Source organism: Jaculus jaculus, chromosome 2 (genome assembly GCF_020740685.1).
Source record: "Jaculus jaculus isolate mJacJac1 chromosome 2, mJacJac1.mat.Y.cur, whole genome shotgun sequence".
NCBI classification, from domain to species: domain Eukaryota; kingdom Metazoa; phylum Chordata; class Mammalia; order Rodentia; family Dipodidae; genus Jaculus; species Jaculus jaculus.
Window position 1 is genome coordinate 51437961 of NC_059103.1, and position 24063 is coordinate 51462023.

A 24063-nucleotide genomic window follows, 5' to 3' on the forward strand; every position below is an offset into this window, starting at 1 on the left:
TGTAATGGACTGATGTGCTTGGCTAAAGTTATTGGATTGAGAGATTTAAGATTTTAAGTTGGAAAACCTAAGCAAGTTAAAATTACTGGCACTGAGAATGCTTTTAGGCTACTGTGGTGGTTTGACTCAGGTGTCCCCCATAAGCTTTAGGTGTTCTGAATGCTAGGTTCTCAGCTGATGGAGATTTGGGAATTAATGCCTCATGAAGGGAGCACATTGTTGGGGGTAGGCTTATGGGTATTATAGCAAGTTTCCCCAAGCCAGCGCTTGGCACTCTCTCCTGTTGCTATGGTCTACCTTATGTTGGCCAGGAGGTATTGTCCACCCTCTGCTCATGGCCTCGCTTTCCCTGACATAATGGAGCTTCCCCCTCAAGCCTATAAGCCAAAATAAACTTCTTTTTCCCACAAGCTTCTCTTGGTTGGGTGATTTCTACTAGCTATATGAATCTGACTGCAACAGTTGTTGAAGCTGCCTGAGCAAAGACTGTTAGAAAAGAAACTGCAAACACTTTTGGAAAGAACTGACTGGAGAAGCAACTACAGGGTCCAGGTAGGCGTGGCCTTCATTCCTGCAAACTGGAATTGGCCCATCCTGTAAAGATGCACTTGTGTCCATCTGAGGTGGCCTTTTCACTGTGAGGTGTCAAATCCCATTACCACCTATGTGGTTTGGACATCCTCCAATTACACAGTAGCATGTCACTTAAATACTGAGGCACAACAATTCTGTGAAGACTCCAGGAGTACAAATGTTGTAGTTCTTTGGACTAAGTTTGTTTCCTGAGAGACATGCCTGTCATTGACCAGTCACTTCTAACTAGACTAGGAGATCACATTTCTAACATCTTTAAGGACAACTGCATTTCTACTGACTCAGCTTGGCCCTCATCACCTGCTTCCTACATCCTGGTATTCTTTATTTTTTTATTTTTTGGTTTTTCAAGGTAGGGTCTCACTCTAGTCCTGGCTGACCTGGAACTCACTATGTAGTCTCAGGGTGGCCTGGAACTCATGGCGATCCTCCCACCACTGCTTCCCGAGTGCTGGGATTAAAGGCGTGCGCCCCCATACCCGGCACATCTTGGTATTCTTCTTTTGAATCTCCTTTGTTGCTTTTAAGATTCAAAAGTGGCAAGTGCTGTATTAGAAGGAACATGGAAGAGAAAAAAAAAAGCTAGATAACGTGGGAGTGGTACATCTGTCAAAGTGAGGGTGACTTGATTCTTTGGGGAGTACAAAGGTGATCCTCCCATTGCAAAAATGAGCACAGTTAAGGGAGACTCTGAAACAACAGCAACAGAACTGGATAGGTCTGTGGTGCTTATGCAGGATGAATAAGGGAATTATATCCCCTACCCTTGAAAAGAAGGTGTAAGCAGATGTAAGCAGTTTGTAGCTTCTGCTTATGAGGTCTTGTTTCTCCAATGAGGATGATCAGAACTTGGGACAGTTCTATTCTCAGATGCCAGTCCATTCACTGCCACTACTGTAAAATGATCAGAGCTTTGAAGTGACCATGGCCACAACCACAGAAAGGGATGATGATGAGCTTGCTGGGGCATTCAGGATGCAGTTCCAGATTCTACAGAATGAGCAAGTGGATGAAACACCTTCCTTAGATGATGATGAGGGTGTGGCAGTAGTCAACCAAGGATGGTTTATGAAGAATGTCTAACAAGTCAAGGACATAAATGGAAGTTGGGGATGTGGTCCAAGGAAAAAGCCAGTATCTTGAGGAAAAATATTGAATCCTATATTAAGATACATAGAGCAAATAAAGATCCTCAAGAATTCATCTTTGAGAAGACAAAAGGTGACAGATTCTATTTCTACAATGCTGTAGGATGGGGCATAAAGCGGACATTGTTTTCCTTTGGTAGAAGAATCCTTTACATCTATGACGACAGAAACCACATGGGAAAGTATACCCTTGAAGAATCTAAAAAACTCAAGAAGCTCCAGAAAGAGCATGTCAGTGACTGGGTGAAAATAGGGGCAGCACTAGGTAGAAGTGCCTTTTCTGTTAAAGATCAGTGCTGAATGGTTGTGGATACTTCCAACAGAGGGAAATAGACAAAAAAAAGAACACAAACTGGCAAAGGTTGTCAATGATTTGACAAACACAGAGCCAGGTGACAACAGAGTGGATGTACTAAGTAGACCAAGAAGGATGAAGCTACTCTCATCCTCAAGCTAGCAGAGCTTGATGTCACTGATGGAAATGACATTCACTGGGATCTCTTAGCTCAGGGATGGAGCAGTGCCTGTTCACACCAAAGGCTTCGAAGTAGAAGTGTTAATTTAAAAAAATCCAACAGTAAAAGGACAAAAAGAAAAAAGTGTTTTGGAGAATAAATCAAAATCTGGAGTTCCAAATAGCAATTTGACTGCCAATGTACAGCATGGTCAGATCTGGCTTATAAGATCATTCAGCCCTTGGGCCAGTCTCCACAGAAACATTGAAAATTCCACACCAGTTCCTGGATATGTCTTCACCAGACTTCCCTTTTGCTTCTGTTGACTTAGTACCAGTAGCACGCAGCAGTGAAATGCAATAGACACTTAGGATTCTCCCATCCTTCCAGTTATAGTACACTGCCAACTCCATGGACCTTCCTTCCTTCAAACAAGCTCCAGAAGAGACTTTCCCCTAACTCTTCATGCTAGCTCCTCAGTAACTCCACAGCTGCTGCTCCTCCTTCTTCTCAGACCACTGTTGCTCATGCTTTATCCACAGAATAGCTGCTGAACACAAGTGACAATGTCACAGTGCAGTGTCACACACTCCATGTCCTCATTCTGACTGTTGCTGCAGAGCAAGTTCCTCCTTCCATTTGACAAGCAAAATGCCAACAGGTGATAATAGTTCTACTGATTTTCCTGAGCCTCCTGATGCACTCAGAGCAAACAGGTTCCCAGATGACATTCATCAGCCGAAGTTGATGTTATAGACATCATTCATTCAGCATGCTCTGGGCCTCAATTCAGTGACCAACAAAGTACAGAACTGATGCATCAGAACAGAGGAAGCACAGAACTGATGATCAGAACACAGGAAGCAATCGCTGACAGTGACCTTAAGCAAGGAGAATCACCCTGTGATTTAGCCAGTGCATATGGTACTGCAAAATGAGTTTCCTGCCATCTCATCGTGGAACTACTTCATCAAAGACTTGATGACTAAATAATACTGTAGTGGTTTGATTCAGGTGTCCCCCATAAACTTAGGTGGTCTGAATGCTAGATTCCCAGTTGATGGAGATTTGGGATTTAAGGCCTCCTGGAGACAGTGCATTATTGAGGGAGGGCTTATGTGTATTATAGCCAGTTTCTTCCTGCCAGTTTTAGCACACTCTTCTGTTCGTGCTGTCTACCTGATGTTGGCCAAGAGATGATGTCTACCCTCTGCTCATGCCATTGTTTTCCCCGGCCATCATGGAGCTTCCCCTTGAGCCTGTAAGCAAAAATAAACCTATTTTCCCATAAGCAGCTCTTGGTGGGTGATTTCTGCCAGAAATGTTAACCTGACTGCAACAGTAAAGTTGGTACCAGAGGAGTGGGATTGTTGCTAGAAACCTGACTGTATAGCTTTGGCCTTTTGTAGCTGGTTTTCAAGAGGAATGTGAAAGGATTTGAAACCTCAGCCTACGAGATGCCTTGTAGTGCTGTTAAGTACAGCTTGATGGACTATTCTGGTCAGAGTTGAAAGACCTGAATGCAGTAAGAACTATGGACTGTGAGGTTTGGCTTATGAGGGTGAGAAAGAGCCTTATTTGGACTGTTGCCAGAAGCAGTTTGTGTGACAGGCTTCCTGTTATGCCCCTGTCCTGATAAGCTGTACAGGGCTGCATTGCGTACAGATGTACTGGTATGAGCAGAGGGATATGGCACAGAAAAACTGAAATCTTTGGGCTGAAACTTCTGCCTGTTCAGCTGCAATTATGTGAGAGATTACAACCTTTGAGATTGGGTCAGCTGACTTGTATTGGGGCAACAGAAATAATATAGACTGTATTGAAGGGGCCTGAATGCTGAAGGAGTGTCCTGTTCTTCAAAGTTTGCTTTATTCCTCAATGGATTTACAAATTAGCACCCTACCTGGTATTATGGTGTACAATAAATGCAGAAAAGACAGGATCATTGAATATACAACAAGGTCTTATGTTTTGGAAATGTTTGGCCATGGGCAGTGTGAAGCAGGTTTGCTGGATGCCTGCATGGAGACCTGATGGAGCTGTGAAGATGAACCATGGATTGCAGAAGAGATCAAGTGGTGTTGCTGGGACCACAAGAAGGTTGCTAAGGAAAGCTGCCTGCCCCAGATGAAGTTTTATAGGACTGTGAGTAGCCTGGCTAGAGGGACAGAATTGGAACTCCAGAGATTTGTTGCTGTTTAGAATTACTGGGCTTGGAGACTTGTCACTGACTAGAGTTGTTGGAGCTGGAGCTACAGTCTGATGTTTGCCCTAGTTTAAACCTGGTATTGGTTGAATATTTCTCTGGCATGCCCAATGCCATCTTTTGTTGTGTGTTTATTCTGTGCCATTATGTGTTTCAGGGGGACCTTTTTGGTATTATGGTTCAGTTAAAAGATCTCAGGCTATGGGAATGTTTGAACATCATTAGGACTGATAAAAACTATGGGGACTTTTAAAGTTGGACTGAATGCATTGTAATTTACATCATGTATAGTTAACAGTTTATGGGTGCCTGGGACAGGATGTGGTGGCTTGAATGAGGCACCCCCCATAAACCAAGGTGTTCTGAATGCCATGCCTCCAGCTAATGGCAATTTGGAAATTAATGCCTCCTGGACGCACTGCATTGTTGGGGGCAGGCCTATGGGTATTATAGCCAGTATCCCCTTTCTAGTGTTTGGCACAGTCTCCCATTGCTATTGTTTACCTATGTTGGCCAGGGGGTGATGCCCACCCTCTGTTCATACCATCATTTCCCCCTGCCATCATGGAGCTTCTCCTCAAGCCTGTAAGCCAAAATAAACCCTTTTTTCTTGATGGAGTGATTTCTGACAGCAATCCAAACGTGACTGCAAAAGATCCTTACTGTTCCTGCTCTTCATGGCCTTATCTAGGCACCCTATGCTATTCATATCTACTCTACCTTACTTTGGACAACAGGAACAGATCCTGTAAACCAACACCACAAAGGTCAATGACCAATGGATCACCTTTAAGCAATGCTATTTCTTTAAACTCAAAGGATATTGTGGATTTGGTAAACAGTCTCTACTAGTCTTTAGAAACAAGTTCATGGAAAGAATCTAAACTCTTATTACAATGTCTCAGGAGAAGAAAGAACCACCCTCAAATGGTTTCACTAACCATTTCTGTGGTTCTTACATAGCTACAGTGTTTATGCGCCATGATCACTATTGTTACTATGAGTTTTTTCCTCCTTCTGAGTATACTATCTGAAGGCAAGTGGTATTAGAGTGTGCATAAGAGGTGAGTATGGGCCCTTTAGTTGCACAGATCCCATTTCTTTTGTGTATAAGGGAGGATTTTCATTGACCAGCCCTACTGTGAAGTTTTAAAATTACCAAAGCCTAAGAGGAGTGATATTCCTCTCTACAGATCAGAAATGACACTCCATCCAAACCCAAGAGCACTGATTACATTTCTGAAAAGTCCTATGAGCATAGTCTAGTGTTTATTGGTGAGCCCTTTCACAAAGCTTAGTTTGAGACCTGACCAGAATATGGCATACAGTAAGACATGGATGGCACGTCTGTGGCCCTTGCTATTGGTTTAACCTATCACTGGCAGTGGGAGCGGAGTTGGGAGGGAATAAAGAGAAAACACATTAAAGACCCAAGAAAATGTAGAGTAGTTTTGTTAGGCTCAAATGAAATAACAATAAGAGTAGCAACATATCCACATCCAAATAGTTTTCTCTCCCTACACATAAGCTAGTCATTAGTATTTAGTTAACACTATGAAGTAAAATTAAGTGGACAAAGAGGTAATTTTTCCTGTGTTTAATATAATGAGTGCTTGTTACATGGCTTGCTAAGGAAACAAACCAGACAACAGTTGAGGGCATTTTACAGTTTGTCATTTACTTAGTGTGCATTATCTGACAGGCACTGAATCTAACTTTTCTTTTTCTCAGGTAATTTTCAAAGCAAACTTCTCTTCTGTAACAAAAAGAAATCAAGAGCCATGTTTGATTTAATCCAAAACAAGCTTCTAGGGCTCTAACAGACATGACTATTCCATAAAAGCCACACAACAACAAACCATCTTTCTTGTAAACTCATCTTCACCATCAAAAACTTCCTTTTCATCTTCTGTTTTTATTAATATAAGTTACAAGTAAAAGTCTGTGATTTAGCGTACAAAAAATGTGTGTATTCAATTTAACAAAAATAAAGTAAATTTGTCTCAAACTTAAAAAAAAAAAAGTGGGACTAGCCGAGCGTGGTGGTTTACACCTTTAATCCCAGCACTTGGGAGGCACAGGTAGGAGGATCGCCATGAGCTTGAGGCCACCCTGAGACTACATAGTGAATTCCAGGTCAGCTTGGGCTAAAGCCAAACACTACTTTGAAAAAACAAAACAGAAAAAAGAAAAAAAAAAAAAAAAAGGACTAGGGCCAGGCATGGTGGCACATGACTTTAATCCCAGCACTCAGGAGGCAGACGTAAGAGGAGCACCGTGAGTTGGAGGCCACCCTGAGACTACATAATGAATTCCAGGGCAGCCTGGGCAAGACTCTACCTGGAAAAACAAAACAATAAGGTGCCAGGAACTAGCTACAGATTATACAACTTTTAAAATTTCAGAAATTTTATAAACCAAAGAAAATGAAATTATTTCTACCATACAACTTGTGCCTTTACAATTTATTCTATTTGTCTTAGTTTTAAAGGACTTCTATATTTAAACTTAACTTTCTAGAGACTCAAGTTAAATTTATATTTGGTAGAATTTTGGAGAGTCTCACCAGTATGAAAGCCTAATCTTGGATGCCATTTTAAGTTTTCCACAGCTGAATCTACACCTTTATAAAGTGCTACATGTGTCCAGTTATCTATCTGTACCCCTTTTATCACCATGATTACAGTGTATCTTTAGAAATTTAGATATGTAGAGCTCAGTGATAAGAGTGCTTGACTAGCATCTTCAAGACAATGGGTTCCATCTATCCCTAGTACTAAGCCAAAAAAACAAAAACAAAAAAACCCTCCCACATAAATGTATCAGCATCTCACAAAAAGCTTTCTTCCTGACTTATGCTTCTTGATTACCATGAAATAATTTTTATTGTTCTTCCTGACCACCCAGTAGACAGTGGAATCACTACCAGCCCCTAAGGATTTTTCATGAAGTCTGATTTAAGAAACACTGCCTTAAAAATTCATCAATAGCAGGACTTCTGGGTAGGATGGGGGCATAGGAGCCACACCAAACCAGCCTAGGGAAGGATTTAAGCAAAACCACAGCAAAATAACACTCTTCTTCCAAAAAGTGAAGATGTATAAGTTATTATGGGCCACAGCAGAGAAGCAGAAGAAACCAAGATCTTCCAGAAAAGGAGGAAAATGTCCAGAACCCTGCCAAGGCACCTGTGTCCCCATCTGCACACAAGCCCAGCCCGGCACCAAGCTGCAGGAGCACGAACCAGGCGAGGGGATTTTCCACTTGCATCAGCCTCCTGGCAAAGTCAAGAAACCTGAGGGGGTATAAAGCAGGGGCTAGAAGAACAGCTGCTGAAAGAAATACAAAGTGGACTAGCTGAGCAGTTTCTGTACAACTCCAGGCTTCCTACAAAGTCTGCCATCCCCCAACCACCAAGGCTGGAAACCACTGGAGAACTCATTCAACTCCGGGTGGCATGGCATCCAGCCCAGCTGATCAGAGCACCAGATCCACAGTGCAACACAAAGTAATCAAGGTGGGAACTCAGCATTGGTGAGGTTGGAAGGCACCCCAAAAGGTAATGTGGCTGACTGACAAAAAAGCAGGTACACAGGCCTGCACTGGAAGTGCTAATCACTCTTTCCAGGTAAGGGCAGGTTATGGGTTACATATTTGTACTGGCTTTACCATTCTCAATTAAGCTGCATTTGGGGGCTGGCTATTGTTGCCTTTGATGCTTTCAGATTTATACGGCCTTTGTCTTTTTTCTTCTGTCATTACTGGGGCAGGGTCTCATTCAGACCCAGGCTAACCTAGAACCCATTTCAGAACAGAAATCTCAACCTCCCAGCTGACAGGATTGAGGGTGTTGAGCAACACACACCCTTGGGGACTTTGGCTTTATAAGGTTATCTGTTTGCTTTAATCACCACTCTTGCATAAAATCTCTGCTGGTTTTTATTGAATGTGTATATTATTCAATTGAATTTTAGAATTTGCCAGTAAATTGCTCCACCCAGCCCACTAGAATACTTGAATAGCAGGCAAACTCAACACCTAGAATTACTTCTGCTGTTGTCTTGAAGTACAAGAGCTACACTTGGCACCTTAAACTCCTACCCTGAAGGTATATAAAGTCAGATTTACACAGCTAAGAACACTGCAGGTAATTAGGAAACCCAAGCACAAGATTAACTCAGGATGCAAAAATCTCTACATTATAATACAACACAAAGGATTAAGATAATACAGAGAAACATCTGGATAAAATGATGTCATGGAACAAATGGACCTAACATTTCTAAGGAACATTCCATCCAAATGCTGCAGAATACATATTTTTCTAAGCAGCAATAGAACAATCTCTAAAATAGACCATATTATTAGGATACAAAGCAAATCTTAACAAATACAGGAAAACTGAAATAATTCCTGGTACTCTATCTGATCACAATGGAATTAGACTACAAAAGCAATGACAAAAAAAAAAAATTACAGAGCATACACAAATTCATGGAGACTAAACAGTAGACTGTTGATCAATGGGTCATTAAAGAAACCAAAAAGGAAATCAATAAATTCATAGAACCAAAATGGTAATGAGAATACAACATATCAAAACTATTGGGACACAATGAAGGCAATCCTAAAGGGAAATTTATAGCTTTAAGTGCCTATATTAAGAAATTAAGAGTTCGTTCGTTCAATGTTCTCTCTTTCTCTCATATCACTTGGGAACTCTCTACATGGGCTCCGTTATCCCTCCAGCTCCCTACATGACAGTTGCTCCTTGAACTTTTTTTTTTCTTTTCTTTCCATACTTTCCCCCTCTGATTCGTATCTGGTCACGTGGACTCCTGAACTACACGTGGGCTTTTTGGGCTCTACGTGGTGTACTTCCCTTCTCCCTACTTTATCTCCCCTCACCTCCCAGCCTTCCCTTTTACACTCCTTTGTAAAATCTGAATAAAATGAGGTATTTAAAAAATAAAAAAACAAGAAATTAGAAAAAAATTAGAAAGTTCACAAGTAAACAATTTTTTATTTCTTTTTATTTTTATAATTAACGTCTATGATTGTGAAAATATCCCATGGTAATTCCCTCTCTCCCCCTACTTTCCCCTTTGAAATTCCACTCTCCATCATATTCCCTCCCACAAGTAAACAACTTAATGCTTCACCTTAAGGTCTTGGAAAAAGAAGAACAAGACAGACCAATATAACAGGATACAAAATAAATACACAGAAATCAGTAGCTCTTCTATACACTAACAACAAAAATGCAGAGGATGAAATCTGGGAATCACTCCCATTCACAATTGCCTCAAAAAAAAAAAAAAGTACCAAGTTTGAGCCCCTACTTCAAAAAACCAAAAACAATAAGAAAATTATCTTGGAATAAGTCTAAGGAAGTGAAAATCTCTACAATGAAAACTTTGAAACACCAAGCAAGATACTGCAGAAGTCATTAGGAAATCGAAAGACATCCCTTATTCTTGGATTGGAAGAACCAATATTGTTAAAGTTAATCTTACCAAAAGTAATACAAATTTAATGCAATCCCTACTAAAATTCCAATGATATTCTTCATGGAAATACAAAAAAAATCCTAAAATTAATTTGGAAACACAAAAAACATTGAATATCCAAAACAATTTTGACCAAGAAAAATAAGGCTGCCAGGTGTGGTGGCGCATGCCTTTAACTTTAATCCCAGCACTTGGTAGGCAGAGGTAGGAGGATTGCCATGAGTTTGAGGCCACCCTGAGACTATATAGTGAATTCCAGGTCAGCCTCGACTAGAGTTGAGACCCTACCTCGAAAAACAAATGACAACAACAAAAAATAAGTCTTACATTATCACCATATCCGATTTTAAGCTATACTAAAGTCACAGTAACAAAACCAGCATGGTAACAGCACAAAGACAGACACATAGATCAGTTGAACAAAACAGAGGACCCTGAAATAAATTCAGGCTGCTACAGCCATTTGATTTTTGACAAAAATGCCAAAAACACGTACTGGAGAAAAGATAGCCTCTTTAACAAATGGTGCCGGGAAAACTAGGTATCTGGATGTACAAGAATGAAAACAGATCCTTATCTCTCTCCAGGCGCAAGAATCAAGTCCAAATGGATCACAGACCTTAATATTAGACCTGAAAATCTGAAACTGCTAGAGGAAAAAGTAGGTGAAACCCTTCAACATTTTGTCATAGGCAATGGCTTTCTGAATATAACCCCAGTAACTCAGGAAATAAAACCACTGATCAACACTGGAACCTTGTGAAATTATAAAGTGTTTGTACAGCAAAAGACAATAAATATTGGCGAGTATGTAAAAATGAGGAACCCTTCTACACTGCTGGTACGAATACAGTCTGGTAGAGCCACTGTGGAAATCGGTGTGGAGGTTCTTGAGACAGCTAAAATTAGATTTACCATATGACCCAGCTATACAACTCCTAGGCATATATCCCAAGGACTCTTCTCACTACCTTAGAGATTCTTGCACAACTGTGTTTATCATTACTTTCTTCACAGTAGCTAGGAAATGGAACTAGCCTAGGGGTCCCTCAACTGATAAATGAACTGTGAAGATATGGTACATTTATACAATGGAATTCTATTCAGCAGTAAAGAAAAATTAAATTTGCAGGGAAATGGATGGATCTGGAAAGGATTATGCTTAGTGAGGAAACCTAGACCCAGAAAGCCAAATGTTGCATGTTCTCTCTCATATGTGGATCCTAGTTACAAATGTTCAAACTTTTGTGTGAGTTTGGAGTAAAAATTGGTAGCAGAGGCCAGTAAGCTAGAAAAGGGCTATAAGGGAGGAAGGACAGGGGTGGACTTAAGGGGATGGTATTGTATATATGTAAGTAGAAGAACACATTACTGCAGGTGGGATAGCTTAAGGGAGGTCAGAGAAAGAGATTGAGTAAAAGAAGGGTGGTGGAAGGGTTAATCAAAATTCAGGATATTGGAGCTGGAGAGATAGATTAGTGATTAACACATGTGCCTACAAAGCCAAAGGACCCAGGTTCAATTTCCCAGTACCCATGTAAGCCAGATGCAGGTGGCTCATGCATATGGAGTTCGTTTACTGTGGCTGAAGGCCCTGGCACACCCATTCCCCCCCCCTCATTTTCTCAAAATAAAGTAAATTTAAAAAAATTCAGGCTATTATGAATAAGCCATATGATAACCTATCTTTTTGGATAATGGCACACCTAGAAGGCATTTTTACTAGAAAAAATTTCAGTGCCAGTGATGGGATACCTTCTAGTGAGTTGTTGGCCAGGGAGGTCTCTGATGCCCCCAAAATATTCTAGGTTATTGCCAAGGATCTTGGTTTCCCACCAGGAATAGATAATAAGACTGTATTTCTTTGGACTCCACAGACCTGGGCTGCAAGGTCACTGAGAAATCAAACTGGAGCTGAGCTAAAAATCTCCTCCCTGTAGACCAGCTGACAGAAAGGTAGAAAAAGCTGCATGTCCTATGGGAGACAGAAGCCATCAGTGGTGAAGACAGTGGACACTACAAGCCTCAAGTTAGGCCAACCAGGCCAAATGAGCTAATGGGCGCAATAGTGGCATGTCTGTTATGGGGGAAACCAACTGCTCTCTAATTGGGCTAGAGATCCACTCTATGGGAGGGAATACAAGCCTGGTACTGAAAACTTAATCCAAAGCATTTGGTGGAGAAGATCATGAGCATTAAGAGTGTAACGCCTGCTGTTATCTGGCTAACTACATATATTATGCCCACCAAACTGCCCTGTAAGCATTTTACTTAACATTCACACTTATATATTAATGATATTCTCACTTTTGGTTACAGAAGCTTCTCTTTTCAGATGGTGGTGACCTCTGGGATGACCCAAAAGGCACCATAGTACTGAGAAGACATGATCAAGTAATGTTCAGCACCAAAACATCTTTATCACACTTCCAAGGCTCAGGGTCAATCTATTGCAGAAGAGGTGGCGGAAAAAATATAAGAGCCTAATGAAGTGTAGGAATGCTTACAAGGCAATTGTCCAGACAGAAACTGGCCTTGATATTCATGACTTTGCATGCAGTGCCTAGCACTACCTTCACAAAACCCTCATAATAGGAGGAAAAGATGATGACATCAAAGTGAGAGACTAATGGAAAGAGGGAGGGGATATGATGGAGTGTGGATTTGTGAAGGGGAATGTGGGGGAAGGGATGGAATTGTCATGGTTTATTGACTGTAAGTATGGAAGTTGTCAATAAAAAATGAGAAAAAAAATGCTTTAAAAAACAACTAACCACTTAAAGTTAGAGCAGAGAAATAGTTAAGAAAAAGGGAAGTTCCTTTTTTTTTGGGGGGGGGGCTTCACAGTAGGGTCTTGCTCTAGCCCAGGCTGACCTGGAATTCATTATATAGTCTCAAGGTGGTCTGGAACGCATGGGACTCCTCCCACCTTTGCCTCCCAAGTGCTGGGATTAAAGGTATGTATCACTGTGCCCGGCAGAAAAAGGAAATTATTACTACTTAACTGGTGAACACCTACCTTCACAACTGTTTACAGCTTCAGTTTGCTTTTGCCATGCATGTTAGAACATTATCTGTTTTATAGGATTATAAAAATTATCTGAAATACTGTACTTAAAATTCTGACTACAGACTCATTCTTAGTACTCAGCAAATGCTACCTATGATTATTATTGCTTTTTGTGTTCAAGGTTATAAATACTCTGGCAATTTATGCAATGCTGTAACATTCCTTTGTTTTCATTTTTATCAAATGAATGTACAAGAGGTTTTTAAACTTTACACAAAAACCAACACAAACTTTTAAAAACATTTTCATTATATATGTGTATATATACACACACACATATCTTTCTTACTTTGATTTATATATATGGTTTTCCCTTTTGAGGTAGGAGGTAGGGTCACACTCTAGCCCAGGCTGACCTGGAACTCACTCTGTAGTCTCAGGGTAGCCTTGAGCAATCAATGCTCCTCCTACCTCTGCATCCCGAGTGCTGGGATTAAAGGTGTGCACCACCACACCTGGCTACTTCGAATTTTTTTTTTTTTTTTTTTTAATTTTTGAGGTAGGGTCTCACTCTAGCTCAGGCTGACCTGGAATTCACTCTGTAGTCTCAGGGTGGCCTCGAACTCACGCAATCCACCTACCTCTGCCTCCCAAGTGCTGGGATTAAAGGCGTCTCCACCATGCCTGGTTTTATTTATTGGAGAGAGAGAGGTCTGTGCAGATAAGAATATGGGAGTGCTAGGGCCTCTAGTCAATGCAAGCGAACTCCAGAGGATACTAGGGAATAGAACCTGGATCCTTAGACTTTGCAGGCAAGTACCTTAACCACTAAATCCACTTCTCCAGCCCTAAAAACTTTCTCACTATATGTATGTATGTATGTGTGTGTGTGTGTGTGTGTGTGTGTATGTATATAAAATATATATATACGTATATATATATACACACACACACATATATAATTTTTTTTAATGTTTTATTTATTTATTTGAAAAAGAGAGACAAAGAGGAAAAGAAAGGGCGCCAGGGCGTCTAGCCACTGTAAACAAACTCATGATGCATGTGCCACCTTGTGCATCTGGCTTATGTGGGTACTAGGGAATCGAACCTGGGTCTTTAGGCTTCGCAGGTAAGCCCCTTAACAACTAAGCCATCTCTCCAACCTTGATTTTTTGTTGTTGTTGCTTAGTTGGGCTTTTCAAAGGAAAGCCTCACTCTACTCCAGGCTGGCCTGGAACACACTCTCTAGCACAGAATGGCCTAGAACTCAGAGTGATCCTCCTAACAGCCTCCCAAGTGCTGTTTGTTTTTTTGTTTGTTTTGTTTTGTTTTTTTTTTGAGGCAAGTTCTCAGTTTAGTCCAGGCTCACTTGTAGTCTGTGGTACTCTTCCTACTTCAGCCTCCCAAGTGCTAAAACTACAGACATGACCAACATCTCAGCATTTCTATATATTTTCAGTCACTCAGATGACCCAGACAAGAACTATTGAAAATTGAGTTTATAAAGAAAATTATTTCCTGCTTCTGCCCTACTTGGAAGCTAGCAAGAGACAAGTTAACATCGCTACTATATGCTTTCACTATTACTTTTTTTTTTTAATTTTTATTATTTATTTATTTATTTGAGAGCTACAGACACAGAGAGAAAGACAGATAGAGGGAGAGAGAGAGAATGGGCACGCCAGGGCTTCCAGCCACTGCAAACGAACTCCAGATGCGTGTGCCCCCTTGTGCATCTGGCTAACGTGGGACCTGGGGAATCGAGCCTCGAACCAGGGTCCTTAGGCTTCACAGGCAAGCGCTTAACCGCTAAGCCATCTCTCCAGCCCTATTACTTTTAAAAAGCCACTGTCAAGGAAGCAGATTATGCATGCATGAGTGTTTTTAAAAATTTTTTTGTTTATTTTTATTTATTTATTTGAGAGCAACAGAGGAAAAGAGGCGGGGGTGGGGGTGGAGAGACAGAATGGGCCCAGGGCCTCCAGCCACTGCAAATGAACTCCAGATGCGTGCGCCCCCTTGTGTATCTAGCTATCGTGGGACCTGGGGAACCGAGCCTCGAACCGGGGTCCTTAGGCTTCACAGGCAAGCGCTTAACTGCTAAGCCATCTCTGCAGCCCGAGTGTTTTTTTTTTTACAAAAATGTTTTCAAATGTCGGATGAAGTAACTTTATATTTTCCAGGGGAAATCAGAGGGCTAAGGTAATATTTTAAATATTTGTAAACTGCTTTACTAAGATTAGAATTAAGTGAGGACCAGAAAAATCTACCTACAAGGAGTTATAATCTGCCAAAACAGCAGGCGTGGAAAACAATAAAGCTAAGGCTAATGAAAAACCTAAAGACACCTTGTTACACTTAAGGAATTACATTTTTTTTTACAAACAGCATTACCACATTTTATCTGTATGAAAGTTTCTTAGGGTTTAGGGGATGGCTCAGTGGGGAAAATATATGCTGTACACGGGAAGACCTCAGATCAGATTCCCAGAACCCACATAACACCTGACCTGACGGTATGCACCTGTAATCTCAGCACTCCTAAGGCACAAGATAGGAAGGAGAATCCTCAAAAGCTCTTAGGCCAGCCAAACCAGACATCCTGTCTCAAACAAGGTGGATGGTAAGGACCGACACCTGGTGTTGTCCTCTGACCTTCATGAATACACACAAAGATCTAAAAAATTAACAACCACATAAAGTTTTCTATATAATGTTTCACTTTTCCGCCCAACAGCTCTGCAAATTATGCATAAAAATTAAATGATTATTACCATTAGTAATAATGCTGAGGCTTAGCAGGGCATAGTGGCACACGCCTTTAATCCCAGCACTTGGGAGGCAGAGGTAGGAGGATCACGATGAGTTCGAGGCCACCCTGAGACTACATAATGAATTCCAGGTCAGCATGGGCTACCGTGAGACCCTAACTCGAAAAACTAAAAAAAGGAAAGGGCTAGAGGGATAGCTTAGCAGTTAAGGCATTTGCCTGCAAAGCTACGGACCCCCGTTCAATTCCCCAGGACCCATGTAAGCCAGAGGCACAAGGAGGCGCATGCTTATGAAGTTTGTTTGCAGTAGCTGGAGGACCTGGAGTGCCTGTTCTCTCTCTCCCTCTTTCTCTCTGTCTCTCTCAAATAAATAAATAAAAAAAAAGTTTTTTTTTTTTTTTTTTTTTTTTTTTAATGCTGAGGCTTGCCGGGCGTGGTGCTGTATGCCTTTAATCCCAGCACTGAGGCAGAGGTAGGAGGACTGCATGAGTTCAAAGGCATCCTGAGACTACAGAGTGAATTCCAGGTCAGCCTGGGCTAGAGTGAGACCCTACCTTTAAAAAATAAAATAAAAATGCTGAGACTTGAGTGAGAGGCTTACACATGCTAACCAAGCACTCTACCACATTGCTACATCCCCAGAAAATTTTGTAGATTAGAGAAGCCAAGGTTCTTAGTGTTAATGTGATTTGGCAAACAAACAAACAAAAAATAGAACATGACAAAAACATTAAGTCCTTCTCAATTACATTTCAATGTTCTCCCCACTAAAGCTATTACTAAAGAATTACTATTACCCTATAAGGCTATTACTAAAAAAACAGGAAAATCAGTATCTCACATAAACTTCTAGGCTAAATCACAAATTAACTAGAGGGAGACTAGCTTTAATCTCACTGTTCTCTTTTTAGATTAAAATAATGCTCCTAATAACATAAGAAGCTGAGACTACTGGCGCAGACCTATAACTCCAGCTACTTGGGCAGGAAGGATGGAAAAATTATGGCCTTCCTGGTCGACTTACTAAGACCTAGTCTCAAGAAAAAAAAAGGGGGGGGGGGGAAGCGGGGATGTAGAACAGTGGCAGAGGGCTTGACTGGCAGACGCAATAGCCGAGATTCAATCCTAGAGCCACAAACAAAAAACTTCAAGTCTGGTTTAAAGAGGCTGGAGATGCTCAGTTGGAAGAGTGTTTCCTTAGCATATATGAAGCCTTGGGTTCGAGCCCAGTACTACATAAAAAGAAATCAACAAAAAGTGCATGCCTGTAATCCCAGCACTTGAGTATGGGGCAGAGGCAGTAGGTTATCCTCAAGCTATGCAGCAAGTTCAAGGCTAAAAGATACATAAGAGACCCTATCTTAAGTAAACAAACAAAATTAACAGAAAAGTTAACTAGTCAGCAACACAGAAAGCCTGAAATATTTTTGCAACGATTCTTCACAATTTTAAAAATAAAAGTACCTTTTCCAAATATCCTAATCAATTACCATTTCTTCAACCAATCTCTGAGACTATCAGTCACATTTTCCAGCAACTTCTATAAGGAAGAAACATTGTCATCTTGATAAAGGCATCTTCCATTTCAGTTTACTTCACTGCTTGGACACTTGCATACAAAAAAATTTCAAACATTTTCTTTTGGATATTAAAGAACCAATATGAATGACTGCAAAACATATTTTCAGCTACAGTGTGTTCTTTCCTCAATATTTTTGTTCTCTTAAATCCGCCTCAAATATTCATGGAATACACCCATAGATTTCCACTTTTCCAGATCTGCTTACTTCATGAAACTATTTTAACGACGACTACAGAAACTATGAATTTAATAAAGGCATCATACTTGAACTCAATTTAGCTTCCACGAATCCTGGTTCTCTTTCCAGAAAACATTGCCAGTCTCCCAAACAACACAGAACACACACTGAACTGTTAATTTTGACCTGAGTCAGGCTGTCTTGTAGAGCATTGGAAATTTAACTACTGCTTCTATCAAGTATAAAAGATTCTTAAGCATTAAGATCTTTCTCGGGTTATCTATAATCTCTGGGGGAAGCATTTCAGAACCTTTATATATTTTCGCTTTTCAGTGAAATGAAAGTCTTCTCAAAATCTGAATATAACGTCTTCATCTTACATAGTCGACACTATCTCCTTTTGCTTTTAAGCTACTTGGCACCAACAGAGCTTATGTCTTGCCAGTTCTGAGCTAATCTCCAAGAAAGCCTTTGTGTAAGGATTGAAGAAAATGAAAAAGATCAGTGCCCAAGATTAACGGCATATTTGGGCATATGTTTTTAATAAACAGCTTACTCAAAAACAGCTATTTCAGTAGTCCATCTTTCGCTTATGGTTTATATTATAAATTTATAAATTACACAGACCCTTAAAAAAATAACAAACATGGGGACTGAAAAAACAAGTTCATTTCAACTAGAGGATTAGCGATAATCCCAAAGCGTTACAGATCCGCTGGATTTGCAACATACTTTCAACCCCAGTCTGCGGGGTGTCCAAGGGGAAATTACAACCCCCATAACCGCACGGCTTCAAAAATGTTTCCTACGATTTCAAACTAGTGCAAAAAATTGTTTAACTTCCTGTCCCTAAACAGTTTCTCACTGTGATTATGAAAACAGCTGTCAGCTGGGCTTCGGTGATCTCTTTGTACAACCGTTTATTCAACGCTTCCCATCCTCGAGGATGCGTCACCCCCCCCCCACCCCGACACATACACACCCCACATTACTCTTCCACATCAGATCTGGGATTGCAACGCGCTCCAGGACATCACCGGAACCCGCACTGGGAACAGCAATGAGGGACCTGATGGCCCCACCGACGGCCATGCAAGGGTCACACTGGCATTTCGAGACGGAACTGCCCCGCACGGCTGTATTCCTTTCTCACTAAGCTCCGGGAGCGATGATCGATCCACCAGCTCCCCCCCCCCACTCCCGCCTTCTCGTTCTCACCCACCTCTCCCAGGACCGCGGAGCCTCCGACGCCCCACAGCCCGCACCGAGTCCTCGGCGACCGTGCACCGCACCGCACCGCACCGCACCACACCGCACCGTAGCGTCGCGCGGCTTGCGCCGGGAGCGCGCGGCGGCCGGGCGCGCCCCCGCCCTGCCATCCGTCCCGGTGCGCTGGCGGCGCCCTTCTCGGCCGCGCTCGCTCGCTCGCTGCCAGCCGCGCCATGTTCCGGTAGGCGGCGGCCGGAGACGGTTCGCGACAGCCAGCCAGCCAGCCAGCCACCGCCCGCGCCTCGTTCCCGTCCTCCCCTCCCCATCCCGGCCCTCCTCCGGCGACAGTTCCACCTGCGCTGCGGCTCTTTCGGGATGCCGAGGCGGGGTGGCGGCGGTCCCGGTAGAACCGAGCCGGGCCGCGTAACGGCCTGTCACTGTCAAGGCCCCCCTCAGGCGGCAGCAAGGCGAGGGGGCCGGGCGGCGCGCGGAGGCTCCGGCGGGGACGGGGTCGGCAGAGAGAGGGGCGTCGCGAACCCCTACCTGGTTCTGGAGAAGGAGACGCGAGCCGCGCAGCACAGAGGGGGTTCTCCTCCTCCTCCTCTTCCCGGGCGTCCCCGGACCACACTCGAAACCGCGCCCTCCTTCCTCCCCTGCGGTCGCCACGCCCCCCTTCGCCCGCTCGGACCCGGGGCACAGCGGGCGCCTGAAAGGCTTTATACGCTCCACCAGTCCCCTAATCGCGTGGCCGTCGCCGTCAGGATCTCCGTCTCCGCGGCACCAACCCTTTAAAGGCCGCCGGGGCCGGGCTTGAAAACATCTCCGGTCTCGGTCTGTCTCTCACCACAAGCCTCCTTGGCTTCCCCCGGACAGCGTCCACGCTGATTGGCTGCGGCGCGGGCACGTGACCATCGCGAGCACGGGACGGACGGCGTGACCGCCGCGCCCCGCCCCGCCCCCGACGCGCGCCCCTCCCGCGGCTTCTCCGGAGAGAATCTTGTCAGCGAGCGAGGGAGCGAGCGAGCGAGCGGGCGGGGAGGCGGAACGTGCCGGGCCGGGCGCTGTGGGGCGTGGGCCGGAAGTGCTCGGCTGGGGAGGTTAGGATGAGCCGAGACCCGGCTCCGAGACGGCACCGCACGGCCTCCGCGAGGAGCCCCGCGCGCCGATGGACTCCACCGTCGCTGGTTACCGCAAATGACTGCGGTGTCGGTGGCTGGCGAGAAACCTCTGTAAATGGCGGCGGCGATGGAGAGGCGCCGTGTAGGGTGTTGAGGCGGGGTGTTTGCAGCGGGCCGTGGGCGGGGCTTGCTGGTGGCGGTGGCACCTGCCTGCCGGCGGGTCCCACGGTTTTGAGAGGCGGGTGTGCGCGGCGCGTGCCAGCCACGGGGCGCTGGCGAGGCCCTCGCTGCGCCCGCCCCGAAAGCGTAGCCGAACGCTCTTGGAGCGAGGAACGCCCATCAGCAGTGCTTTGGCCATTTTAAACAAAATTTCAGTGACCTCCCCCCGCCCCACAGGAGGCATTGAGGATTCTCAGAGGGAAATTGCTCAGGTCCTGGAGAAGTGTGTGAGGAACATTTACCTCATCAGCCACAGCCTGTATTCTTTCTAAATGCTACAGCGGTTAGTCTGCAACAATTTGTGCCTTAACCACCCAGGTTAACATACTTTGCGGGCCACCATCTTCTTCATCGTTGGGACCTCTAAACTCAATATATATATTCGTACCGTAATCAATAGAATTTGAGACTGTCCTTTATGTAACTAAAAAGCTGAAGGTTCTGATGTGACATTTGCACTTGACAGGGAAAATTAAGCCCTAACAAATTACATGAAACATAAACCTGCATTAAAAAAAAAATCAAGGTTATTTTTACTTTTCTGGGCTCCTGATCTCTCCCACCTATAAAACAGATTCAAGGGCGTGGGGAGATGGCTCAGAGGATAAAAGCGGCCCCGGTTCAGTTCCCCAGGCACCTACATAAAACGAGACACATTTGATTGCAGCGACAAGACACCCTGGTGAACCGGGTACACATACATGCAAATAAATAAAGTTCCCTATGAACAGTACAAGAGCACTTTATGGAATAATGTTACATTTGAGTGTGATGGGAAATGCAGAAACAGTTGCTTATGAGAAGGTCAAGAGAGCTCCAGGGTGGAAGGAAAATGCTTTTCTTTTTGTGGGTCTTGAAAAACCATTTCCGTTCTTGAAGACTCCCACTGAAATTATAGCTCCAGCAAAAAATAAGTAATTATAGTACTTACTGAATAAGGAAAGCTTATAGAAATATGTTAAATAAAATTTGGCTGGACTTATGCATAACTCACAGTAACATCAGGACCCTGGCAGTTGAAAACAGGTAACAATGGAGAGCAGTTAAAGCCACTTTTGCAAAGCCTGTTTGCTGGGAGTTTGATCACCGAGTACCCTACATAAAGCCAGATGATCAAAGTGGCACATGTCTCAAAATCATGTGCAGTTACAAGGGGCCCTGGTGCAACCATAATACTCTCTCAAATAAATAAAAGTAAACGAAAATTTTAAAAAAGGTGACACTGAAGTAATTATTGTTAACTTGATTATATAATAGTCTTCAATCATAGTCTGTTGACTATTTACAGATGTAAGTTGCTAAATTACTCTCAAGAAACACAGATTGGAATAAGCAAATACAAAGCCTATATACAGAAGGTTCATATTTTATTTCTCCAGTAACATGTTTACAATTGTATATAAATTAAAGGCCTGCTTGCACACCAAAGCCGGGTCCTTTGGGTGGTTCAGTCAAGGAGGTAAGACCTCCAGCTGGCTCACAAGAGAAACGTCCACTCCTGAAAAGAAAAATAAGCAACATTAAATTAACTACTAATGATTCACATTTGTAATTTTTTGTTTTTTTTTTGAAGTAGGGTCTCGCTGTAGCCCAAGCTGACCTGGAATTCACTATGTAGTCTCAGGGTGGCCTTGAACTCAGTGATCCTCCTACCTCTGCCTCCCGAGTGCTGGGATGAAAGAGGTGTGCCATACCTGGCTTCACATTTGTAAATTTTTACATTAAAAAATTTATGATTGGTTCCTCACAACATCCAATTAAGAAAAGATTCCCTCCCCACCACAAGAATCAGCATGACGTATTCAATTCATACTCTAAACCTCAAGATTTTCTCTTCCCAAGGTTAAATGTGAAAGGATGCATCAAAACATGCTGGAGAGATGGCTTAGTGGTTAAGGTGCTTGCTTACAAAGCCTAAGGACCCAAGTATGGTTTCCCAGAACCCACATAAGCCAAATGCACATGGTGGCACATGTTTCTGGTGTTAATTTGCAGTGGCTATGGACCCTGGCACTCCCATTCTCTCTCTCTCTCTCTGTGTCATAAATAAATGAAAAATAAAATATTTTAAAAATCATAAAAGTAGAAATAACAAGACAAAATAAATAGTTATAATTTTTAAATCAGTGTACTTAATAGCTGTTATCATGTTTACATCAATACCATGAGACAAGCAACAGTGGCTTTATTCTACAATGAAGCAGCGTTGTGAGAAATAAGCATCTGCCTAAGCACTAGAAGCTGAGAATTTCAGCAAAACTTGCCAACTCCAGAGGATGTATTTGTTCTATATATGTTCTTTTTAAAAATTAATTTGTACATGTGTGTTACGGGTACACCAGGCCCTTCGCCACTGTAAACGAACACCAGATACTTGTACCACATTTCTGCAACTGGCTCATGTGGGTGGCTTGGGAATTGAATCAGTGGCAGGCTTTGGAAGCAAGCACCTTTAACTGCTGAGCCATCTCCCCAGCCCCTTTAAAGCTGTATTTTTTACTTTTTCCCTGTGAATTTATTAGAGTGAAATTCACTGTCACAGTTTAAGGGGGAAAAAGTCACATGCACTCTGTATCTGGAATTTCCTTTAGATACCCCATAGAAGTAAACTCTTAAATGTATTGTGTTTGCTAATTTTAAATTATATTAATAACACTCGTATTTTTTTAAGGCTTTAGATCATGGTGGACATTGGACACGGTAACACAAACCGAAGAAAACAAACAGGTTCTAAATGTAAATTATGAGGCTAGGTGGAAAATCCTGTCTTGTTTCACTCCCATATATATTTATGTAGCTAACTGCTTACCTGTGCCCTGTCTGGCCTCTGATACTGCGGCCCAGCTCAGCACTTCCTCTTTAGTACTGCCCAGCACCATGCCCAGATTCTAAGAATGGTTCTTTGTTTGATCTGTTTGAGGCAGGGCCTAACTTGTAGCCTTAATTGGCCTGTAACTTGCTATGTGACCAGGCTGTCCTCAAACTTGAGTTGTCCTTCTGTCACTGCACTATAGTGGCTAGGAATACAGCTTATGTCACTATACCCACCCAACTCAAGACAGTATTTTGTGTGTTTATGTGCACACATGCATGTTCATGTATCCAGCTGCACATGGGCATGTGCATAGAGTCCAGAGGACAACCTTGAGTATTCTTTCTCAACTTCCCTACACTCTTTTCGAGGTAGGATCTCGCTTCAGCCCAGGCTGACCAAGAATTCACTATGTAGTCTCAGAGTGGCTTCAAACTCACAGCAATCCTCCTACCTCTGCCTTCAAAGGGCTGGGATTAAAGTCATGTGCCACCATACCCGGCTTAATTTTTTTTAATTTAATTAATTAATTTATTTTTGAGTTTTCGAGGCAGGGTCTAACTCTAGCTCAGGCTGACCCCGCCCGGCTCCTCCTTTAGCACTCTTAATACAGATGCATGCACCACCATGCCAAGCTTTTTTAAAAAAAATTTTTTTTTAAATTTATTTTGTTTGAGAGCAACAGACACAGAGAGAAAGACAGATAGAGGGAGAGAGAGAGAATGGGCGCGCCAGGGCTTCCAGCCGCTGCTAACGAACTCCAGACGCGTGCGCCCCCTTGTGCATCTGGCTAACGTGGGACCTGGGGAACCGAGCCTTGAACCGGGGTCCTTAGGCTTCACAGGTAAGCGCTTAACCGCTAAGCCATCTCTCCAGCCCACCAAACTTTTTTATTACCCAAAAAAGCCACATGCACAGGGTGGTCCATACGTCTGAAGTTCATTTGCAGTGTTTGCAGTGGCTAGAGGCCCTGGCATGCCCTTTCTTTCCCTCCTCATATCTCTCTCAAATAAGTGAATAAAATACTTAAAAAAAAAAAAAAAGAAAAAGAAAGATGGCTGGGAGTAGTGGTGTATGCCTTTAATCCCAGCACCCAGGAGGAAGAGGTAAGAGAATTGCCATGAGTTCAAGGCCACCCTGAGACTACATAATGAATTCCAGGTCAGCCTGGGCTACCTTGAAAACTAACCAACCTCCGCCCCCACCTCCAAAAAAAAAAAAAAAGATGGTTTCTGAGGGATTGAACAAGCA

General features: G+C 43.0%; 2 protein-coding genes and 1 pseudogene across 6 annotated transcripts in view; 1 reads left to right on the forward strand and 2 right to left on the reverse strand.

Annotated features, from left to right (window-relative positions):
• The window catches only part of Ankrd12 (ankyrin repeat domain 12), a 194569-nt gene extending 175037 nt beyond the window's left edge, over positions 1-19532 (reverse strand). For 3 of the 4 annotated variants that reach the window (XM_045142702.1, XM_045142703.1, XM_045142700.1), the window contains exon 1: positions 19207-19532. The gene's annotated coding sequence lies outside the window, so the exon portion shown is untranslated. Of the gene's footprint in view, positions 1-18676; positions 18698-19206 lie in introns of those variants that run through there. The other variant, XM_045142701.1, reaches the window with a different exon arrangement.
• On the forward strand, positions 1519-19455 carry LOC101594751 (annotated as a pseudogene).
• Positions 19533-21350: 1818 nt separating the features above from the next.
• Positions 21351-24063, reverse strand: part of Ndufv2 (NADH:ubiquinone oxidoreductase core subunit V2) — a 40056-nt gene continuing 37343 nt past the window's right edge. For both annotated transcript variants that reach the window (XM_004656844.3, XM_045143727.1), the window contains one exon: positions 21351-21498. In XM_004656844.3, coding sequence (XP_004656901.1) covers positions 21405-21498 — 94 coding nt within the window. In that variant the 3' untranslated portion in view covers positions 21351-21404. The remainder of the gene's footprint in view (positions 21499-24063) is intronic.